General features: G+C 38.4%; 1 protein-coding gene across 1 annotated transcript in view; it reads left to right on the top strand.

Annotated features, from left to right (window-relative positions):
- Zeb2 (zinc finger E-box binding homeobox 2) overlaps nt 1-10,000 on the top strand; it is a gene marked incomplete in the record, with an annotated part of 125,387 nt that overhangs the window by 76,540 nt on the left and 38,847 nt on the right. Inside the window, 1 exon segment of the mRNA XM_005390788.2 lies at nt 9,863-10,000. This exon segment is cut by the window's right edge and continues 120 nt beyond it. Coding sequence (XP_005390845.2) covers nt 9,863-10,000 — 138 coding nt within the window.

Here is a 10,000-nt window from a genome sequence, read left to right as displayed (position 1 = left end):
TTTGAAACTCCATGCAAGTTCTTTTTACAAAAGAGTCCACCCTTTTATGTACCTTTAAAAACATTTAGCCACTTTATTCTTTTGTGTCTTTGAAGAGAAAAAAATTAATAAAGTTGTGGGATCCTTTTGAATTTAGAAAATGTTGGCAATGTTGGAAAGAAAGACATTCAGCATTTCAAAGTTCTGGTGGGGAAGGAAAAAAAGATTCTGAATAAAACAATTTTATGTGATTTTGCAGGTGGTTTGAGCTATCATTTTATATGTGCGTTTGTACCACTGCTCATTGGAATGTTCATATAATACTGACCTAATTATGCATAGAAAAAGATAAGCCATTTACTTGATTCATTTCTTCTTTTTAAATCAAGAAAGGAACAAAAAGGCTCCTATTTTCTGAAAGAAATTGTTCGCTTTTATTGCAGAAAAGTAGCAGCTTGTGCAGAGCTAGAACTGTAACAATTTTATATTCCAAAGGTTTTGTGTGTATTCGGTTAGTTACAGTAATTATACCCAATAACTGACAGCCAAAATCACGTAGGAGAAAGCAAAGGCTGTTTTCTCACACGGGCCCTGCTGCAGAACATCTGCTGAGAGATTTGCATATTAATTAACCCATATTAACTCTAATTATTCTGGGAAATTATCAAATAAATTGAATTTTCTAATTTTAACCTTTCTTTTACTTGACGCGTGTCGAGGCTGAGAGGACGCACCAGGCCGTCTCACCTGGGCAATGAGCAAAAGATCTTTCCTACCCCTTTTGCTCCTTTAGACCTGGGGCGGCCTGGGGAGCCTTTGTGTGCCTTGTGTGTTTTTGGCTTCTGCGCTTGGTAGGGTCTCCGTGCATTTGTTGGGAAGGGAACATGTGTGCCTGTGAGCACAGATGGTGGATTTATACAGGGGTGAGGAAAGGTGGTACCTCAGAACAGTTGAGCAAACCTTAAGTTTTTTTTTTTTTCTCTTCCTTCCAGCCTGTTGTTTAGGCCTGAGCAAATAGATGGGAGTTTAATTCAATTAGAGCCTGGCTTTAGTCAGTGCCTCATGACAGAAATTATTCAATATTTTTCCCTTCACATTGTTTGGTTTACACATCACTGATTCCCTTCCTTTTGTACTCTGTTTAGAGTGGCCATAATGTGTTGAGCTTTTGTGTCTGCCATGTCACTGTCCCTTTCACCGTTGTCTGCTTTTGTCAATTGTGAGGTGCGATGACGCTAGTTTGAAAACAGGCTCCTAGGAAGGGAGTTGCTATGTTAGTAGAAGTGGCTGCAGTTTTAAAGATACTGCACAGTAAATCATTCTTTAGCCCAACTGATCTGAATGTGCTGCTAGTCTTTCAGAGAAACCCTCTGGGTAGGAAAATGAAATTCTGATGCCTTTCTAAGGTACGAGATGCAGCATAAAGCTGAGTTTTCAATGATAAACCCCAGCAGAGCAGCCCGAGGAACTGGACTCAATCGAATGATCCCCTTCCCAATGTTTCTATGGAGGAAGAGACTAGATCCCCTGAGCTGTGACTTTGTGCATGGGATCAAGTTTGAAATGAGCCATACTTTAAACCAAAGTGGGAGAAAGCTACTGATGAAATCTACCACTAGTGAAATCTTCAACTGCCTGATACTGAGCCACACCTCTTTCAAAGACTGATGACTCTTTATTTCCCCCTCAATGATTTCACTTCCCCCCACCCACTAAGATTTATTAAGGTGATCCACACCCCTTGCTGCCTTAAAGGGAATTGTTTTCCTCTGTAAAAGCTGTGCTTTCCCTTTATTTCACTGATGGGCTAGATGCACGGCAGTAGCCCCATGGAACATTACTTAGACCCAAGAATTATTATTGACATCAGAAAACTGCAGAAACCAAGAAAGTCACCAAATAGGTCCGCCAGACTGACAAATATTTGAAAGCAAGTATTTTTATGGATAGGCTAGAACTATAGTCTCCTTTCTCATGGAAGCATGGAAAGTCTTTTGCAGGAAAAATATTTCTTTAAGATATAAGCTGTTTAAAAAAGATACAAGCTACTGTTACTTCTCATGAAGGTATGAGTTCATGTTAAGGTTTTGGGGGAGCTGGTTTCATTTGGTGGGACTACAGTGGCTAAAAGTATGTATCAGTTAGTATCTGCATCTTAGAAAAATGTAGTCGCAGATAAAGTTCAGGGGTGGGACAACTAAAACAATCAGAGAAAATTGCCATAGTTTTTGTATTCCATGTTTATTTTTTTTACAAAACATTCCAATGTACCCTAGCAGTTACTGACTTTACACCTTTTATGGGCTTTGAAAGTTGTGTAACCTTTTCAAAGGAAGGTGATAAACACAATATCTATTTACACAAGGACACATTTCCCCTTTCGTTATATTCGGTTTATTCAAGGTTTTATTTCCAAGGTCTTATTACTATAAAACTTAAAGCTAGACAAGGTCTGCCCTCATGTCAGATAAAAAAAATACCAAAACAATTTTGATGGCTTGGAGGCTTATTATTTCATACTTCCAGGTCTTAAATAAATTATAGTTATTTTCACATTCCTCTTGAATATCCTCTGGGCTTGATAATAAGCATATTTTTCTGTATAGTCTCAATACTTTCTTTTTGATGGTTCATACAAAGCAAGTCATTGAGTGATCATGGATTCTAATAATTAGAGAGAATCTTATAAAATCTTTTTTCCCTCTTGACACATCGTTGAGAGACATGTTCACTTAATGTATTTTATAAAGTGTTCAGGAATCATTGGCAGATAAATGTATAATTTGTATAAACGTGTGTGTAGCACAATTGGTTTGAAGTCTTCCCTCAGCTTATGAAGGTAGACTTTCTGGTTGAAAATGGCGTTAGACATTTTTAGCCACCAAAGGAATTACTGACTTGTGTTCAGGAATATGAATTAGCTATGTATTATATCACTTGAGTGTTCACACATTATAGATACAGACAGAAAGTGAAGTTTAAAAAAATTTTTTTAAAAATTAAAGCTACAAAAATTCACTAAATGAAAGGAGATGTGGATAGCATGTGTGTCTGAAACATCAGTAAAATGATGAGTTTCCTTTCGTAGCACTTAAGTAAGGTAATCAAAACCATTATGAGTCCTGGATATAAAGGAAAACCTGAATATATTTACTTTTATAAAAAATAAACAGATGTGAAGTCTGTAGGAAAGAATAAATTTCACTTAGAACATTGTGACCTAGGAATATCGTGTCTTCTCTTAAAAGATAACTGAATTTACTGTTACGACCTCTCCTACAAATATCTGTTTTTATGATGGCGTGGTGAAGGGAGGATCCTTCCCTTTATCGTTATTTGCCATTATTATTTTTCTATTTCCTGTATTAGGGAAGATATTTGGGAGAAATTTACATAACTAAGATTTCATTACCTGCACGTGAGAGCTTATCCACAAACTCAACAGATTTATGAAAAATTGAACCTTTTTTTTATATCATTACCACTAGTGAAACTGGCAGACCTCTCTTCAGTTCAAAGAAAGCTGCTATTGCTTCCGAGGAGATGGGTAGCTACCATCTTCCCAAGATGCTCCTGTAACCAGGAAGTTGGCGGGTGGCTCAGAACTAACCTCCCCCCTCCCTGGAACTTTGGCATAGCAGAAATTCCTCTCTCATTTCCCTTAATATGCATATTTTTTACATAGCTAATCTGAAATGGAAACATTTTTATCCCTGTACTCAAAACTGCTTTTGTTTTATCAGCTGACATTTTACAACTCATTAATTTATAATGCGGGTTTAATGCCTTTGAATGTTTCTGGGATAAAAAAATTAAAGTGACCAAGCTAGTTTGTATAAAAGCTGGCTGTAGTATGTTAGTAGTAATTCCTTTATAACGGTGTTTTACACTGGAGAGCACATTCCACTGGAATAGTCCAAGGTGGCTGGCTGCTTCTTCGCCTTCATTCGTCTTTCATCTTCTGTTCCCATTTTTAAGCAAGAAATTAAGGCTCATGCACTTCAAGAGGACATGTTCAAGTTCAGAAGAAATTCTCTGCTTGAATTTGTCTTTGCCTTGTTGTGCCTGTCACTAGGCTCCCACTACTGAGAAACTGAACCTTGAGTTTCACCCTATGATCTTTACCCACCCAACTGCAGAGGTAACAAGTTAACTGTGATAAAGGAGTGTCGATGATAAATCTTCGCTGGAAAAACAAGGGTCACTGGATAAAAACTCCTGAAAAAGGCCCATGTCCTTTCCTCAGGCACACACACCTGGAAAGCAAGATGTGCGAAGGAAGGAGAAAAAGTGTAGTACAGATAAAAAACCTAAGAAGGTCCTCAAAACACTCCTAAAACATAAAGACACTCTAAGAAAGCAACTCAATGAGGCCTTTAGCCCACTGGCTCAAGCATAGACGATCTCCGGGCATCTCAAGCATAAAAAGATTTAGGGCCAAATGACTTATCAAATTCCAAGGACTTCTTCCAAGTTTTAAGCCATATTATTAGCAAAAACACTTTAGTTTTTTTTTTTTTTTTTTTTTTTGGTTTTTCTCCGGTACCAGGAACCGAACTCACGACCTTGCGCTTGCCAGGCAGGCGCTTTTGCTGCTGAGCTAAATCCCCAGCCCCTCAAAAACACTTTAAAAAAGAGGTTTCATGCCTCCGTCACATCTTAACTGAGGAATTGTACTGTGTGCCATCCTGAGCCTCGTACTTACAAACACCTTTGCAAATAGATTTCTGACTGAAGGACCAGCACCAAAGTTCTGACTGTCACACGTTCAGATCTTCCCTTTTTACCATAGCTATCACACATTGCAAGCAGCAGAAAAAAAAAGAAGACATGGGAGCAATGGCCCATCTTTATTTTTATCTCAGTGGTGAGGAGAGTTCCACCACCCTGCGTTCCACCTTAGTGTGCTGCAGTTCACAAAGCGCTATCACACGTGCAATTTCACGGGCCCCATGAAGTCTCACAAACAGGGAGGCCATGATCATTATTTTCACCCGTTTGTACCAGGTTTCCTTGGGTGACAGGCCAAGGCCACACACCTGGTTACATGCTGGTGCTGGGACAAGAAGGCAAGTTGTCAAGCTCGTAATTCTGGGAGCTGTCTCTGTATTTCTATTGTTTCCAAACTATTGCAGAAAACATGGGTGTATTGTTAGATTCTGATAATTGATCAAATTGGTAAGCTTCTATAACTCAAATTAAGGGGATCCATGCAAGTAACAATCATCAAAACAATTTAAAATTAAGCAACAATCTCCATTTTACAGCATGCAAATCCCCCAAAGTCCCAGAAATTTCTGTTCCTTTACTCTGAATCTGTAGGGCTTAAATTTAGATTGCATTCTTCACTAGGAATTTGTATTATTATGACATCTTTTTATGTGGCTGATGTTTGCTTGAAGACATGCTTTCTGGCTCTGGCTCTGCCATCAACGGGTGGTATGGCCTTTGATAAGTCATTTGACCTCACTCTGCAGTACTGCTTCCTTTGTCACATGTCAAGAGTGACTTCAGGTGACCCTCTAGCACTGCAGTTTTGGGACTGTGTTTCTCCAAATAAACTTCAAGCTTCCTGAGGCAAGAATAGCACCTACTTGCATCTTCTACATTTACCACAATGTGGGTATTTAATAAATTGTTGATGATGGTGCTGAAAGACTTATTGCACACTTAACTTGAGTGGAGTTATAGGAAATCATTGTTGACCACCTTATTAACAATTAACTGTCTATAATCTGTATATGTAATTTTCCTTTACATCGATAAAACTTCTGCTTCTGGTAAAGATGAAGTATTGCCCCTTCACATCAGTTCTTTCGCCTGTTAATACGTTAGCTGCTGATATCTTATTTGTACTGTAACTGACAAAATAATGTAGAGAAAGCATATAAGTAGGAAAAGGGGTTAGTTAGGTAACATTATATAGGGCATCTTCAAAACAACAGTTCCGGTATTTCAAATGTCAAGCTAATTATCAGCAATGTTTAAATGCTATAATAGGCCACTTTTGCAAATGCTGAAATTTTCCAGCAGGTATGGACATTATAAAAATGTCACATTTCACTACTATTCTACTACATGTCACTAGAATACAAAAACCTGAAAATAAAAGTTATAGCTGTAGACAATAAAGAGAAACCATTATTTGTTTTGCATATGACTGTAAAATTAATTGCCATAGTGATACAATTTAGAGTATTGTTTACTTGGAAGGAAGAGTAGAGAGGATTTAATATAATGTAATCTGGTGAAGTGAAAATAATGCTTATTATAGATCAACTGTGCAGCCTTTTAAATATAGGTTTTTAGTAATGCGTATTCAGATGTATATTTCCAAGCCCATTTGCTATAAAGCAAATTTAAGTATCAGCTTTATACCCTTTAGTAACCCCATATTACACATACAGTTTTAGAGAAAATGAAACTTTAATATGATTCCACATAAAATGGTGAGCCATGCCAATAATTCATATGCACTTCATATGCAAATAGTTTTATCTTATCCATCAATTATCATGTAAACATGGTATCACATGGCAAATTTCCCTGTAATACAGTACAGTACCTGTATATAATTATGGGTGCATTTTGCCAATGCAACTGTTACACAGAATTGTAATTAATTCCTCTGAAGATTACTGTGAGAGTTTTGGATACTGATGCTGTTTTGAACATTTATTACTGCTCTTTAGTTGGCTTTTTGCTGTGCCTCAGAGACAGATGTAAAATTAGTGTCTATTTTCAGCCAGCAAACAGTACATCTTTCCTCTTGTTTATTGAATTGCAGAAAGGAATTCTTTGGGCTCCCGCTTCTTTGTGGTTTTTGAAGTAACCGTCTGGTTTTGCACCAGCCATGTTGCTCCAATATATGTATAAAATTTTGCTGAGCCTCGCGTTAGGATGGTTTATTTGACCTAATGTAAAGACCAAATGCAATTTGCTATAGTCTGTAAGAAAGCCTATGCTTCTGAAGGCTGTATGTACTATGAGTTCAGTGTTAGCCATTCATCAGCTATATTCTGCCAGTGACCCTCACTTACAACCAACATGTAGGGGTTACTATCCAAAACTGAAACTCTTGTTTGCAGCAACAAGCTAAACTATGTCACTAAGATCTCTTATGACAATGCTGATGATGGTGACAAAGGGTCAAAACAGGAGCAAATGGAAAAATGAACCTATATTCATTAATAATGTAGGAGCTAAGCCTATTATGTATTGGCCATTCCACAAGAAGAATATTTTGCAGTGAAAATGTCCCCAATGCTTGTCGTAGGCAAATCCACTGATGAGAACTGAGAGAAAATGTTAAAGGAAAAGCCTGGAACCTTAGACACTGGGAGATGGCTTGGGGTAGGGAGTGGAGAGCAGTAACACATGGGGGGTGGTTCATTTTGTCCGGTGGTCACCTGGAAGAGCAGAATGAAGCACGCTCATGTGAACTCAGATCTTAGTACTAAGTTTGTTATGCATTATTTTACCTGCATTGACAAAAAAAAAAAAGGGGGGGAGAGTGGTGACATCCCAGAATAATAGCTTATGGCTAAGAATATCCTAGTTAACCCAGCTCTAGAAAGATGGCGTACTGCTTCCATAAGTGAACTTGACAGCAGTTATTTATTTAGTTTAAAAGTGTTTACTACTGCTCGTGAGCGTGAACCCTAAAGGTTGTGGGTATTGTTGGCCTGCTCAGGTGATGGATGCTGTACTCCTGACCCTATATGGTGAGACATGACTTCATTGCTTGTTTAGATTGTTCTGATATTTGGGACTCCTCAAGGGCTGTTCATAAATCATTTATCTCTCTCTCTTTCTTCCTCTCTCTCTCCTTTTTCCACAAGAAAATATTTCAATTGTAGTGCTGCAGGAGCGCTTACGTGTCGCACGGGATATTGTGGTCCATGCAGAAAAAGACCTTAAAAGGCATGGGGTTTTTTTCCAGGATAAAGGCCTTTTAATGCCTGTCCAGCCTTAGATAATTTTATTCACTCCTTCTGGACCTTTCTTTATTCATCCTGTGCCCAGAGATCAGTTTTTAGGAGGTGGGTTGAAAGCTTCCCAGGCCTTAGGAGCTTTTGTTGTAGACACCCCCCTCCCCCCACCAACACAGCGTTCAGAAAATTTGTAAAGAATCTTCTGCTTGTTGCTAAGAAATGGTTAAATCTCAGTCACCAGGAAGAAAAGCAGCACATTATTGATTGTACTAAGGTATATCTGGACCACACAGCTAGAGCAGAGATGTTCGAATATCTCTCTTTTTGTAGATCTGAGGGCATTACCCAGCCTGAACTTGCCTAAGCCCTTGTGGTCACACCTCTTGAAAAGGTTTTGTTTCCCCCGTCAATTGGTATTCAAACCAGGTCAGCAGATTCTGTTTGCCCGGCTCCGCTGCCGTTTTCATTTTAATTTGCACCTGTTGTGCAGTTGTTCGGAAGGCAAGCGCAGACCCGCGGATTATACAAAGATCATATTATGAGCAGATATGCACGGTGTAATCTTTTTGTCTCCAGCCTCACACGACAAAAAAAATCTCTCTCTTTTTGTTCCTTTTTTACTCCCTGGGAACCTGTCAAAGCAAACAGATATGACTGACTAAAATTTGTAACTAGACATGTTTCCAGAATTCTCCAAAAGCATTATGAACCTGACACAAAATCCTTTTCATTTTTTTCCCTTCTTTTCTGCCACTTTTGTATAATCCAATAGCTGGCAAGAGCCACTTGAGATAGCTCAGTTGATAACTTAGCGGAGGATTGCTTTATTAGGCGCAGAGAAATCAAAATGAACCTGAAAATTGTTTGTGCTTTTTTTTCCACAGGCTTTTTTTTCTTTCTCTCTCTCTCTTGTTCCCATGATGTCATGGTTCTAACTTGTTTTTTTGTGTGTGTTTCTGGAGAGTTGGGTTAACAGTTCTTGGCAATCCTGTGTGTGCGTAACGGCTGGTGTGTTTCTCTAGCTGAGCTAATGCCCCGTGTTTATTACTCTAATCTTTCTTGTCTGGCGGTAAAGTGGACAATTTATGTACTAGCATGTAGGCCGAGAGCCTGTGAGGGCTGACTAATTCAGAAACAGCCACCTTCAATTGAGTTCACAGACCTTATTTACAGGCTGTCTATTTTAAGAAAAGCTACCGAGCATTGCCGGGACTGAGGGCTGCAAAAGCAGCCCACCGGTTCTTCTGAGTTATTTTAACACTTGTGTTGGTCTTTCCTGTGTCACTTTGAAATCTTCTGTAATTATGGCACCATGAAGACATTTCAGTAGTAGTATTAATGGCCCAGAAGATATGGCTTTTCCTCATTTTATGCTTAAAAGATTAAGATATAAATGGCCTTAGCACATGATAGTTGATGTAGAAGCGAGAGTGCACCTTTCAAATTGAGCAGGTTTGTGTATTTGGGTAAATAGATGGTCACTGTGTGTGTGTGTGTCTGCTGTTTCTAGGAATAAAGCCATAGTTAGTGCAGTAAAACATACTGTATTTATAGTACTACATTATATAGTAAACGTGTCATGTCACTGAGCTAATAAAATTGTCAATTGTAGATCTATTGTATAAGTTTTTGTGAAGTATCCAAAGTGCATACTATAATACATCCCTTTACATTCGAAGCATGGGCGTAATTGGAGTGTATGTTTTTGTGCTTTTAAAATTTCCTATCTTTTTAGTTAAAAAAAAATTAAAATGAGAAAGAGCACCCAGCTATAATTGAATAAGAACAAAAATGCTAAAACATGAAGGATATTAATTGTATTTTCCTGACATGGCTGAGTAACTCAGTTATGAAAATATTAATTATTTTCCATTTAACTAAACAATTAGGGGAGCCTAAGATTTTTCAACAGAGTGTTTGAGAGTGTGTGTTCTGTGTTTCTTCTGCAGTGGTGAACTATGACAATGTAGTGGACACAGGTTCTGAAACGGATGAGGAGGACAAGCTCCACATTGCTGAGGAGGACGGTATTGCTAACTCCCTGGACCAGGAGACGAGTCCAGCCAGCGTGCCGAACCATGAGTCCT

This window comes from Chinchilla lanigera, unplaced genomic scaffold (genome assembly GCF_000276665.1).
Source record: "Chinchilla lanigera isolate Chin_1 unplaced genomic scaffold, ChiLan1.0 scaffold00039, whole genome shotgun sequence".
Classification (NCBI taxonomy): domain Eukaryota; kingdom Metazoa; phylum Chordata; class Mammalia; order Rodentia; family Chinchillidae; genus Chinchilla; species Chinchilla lanigera.
This window is presented reverse-complemented; position numbering and strand designations above follow the sequence as displayed.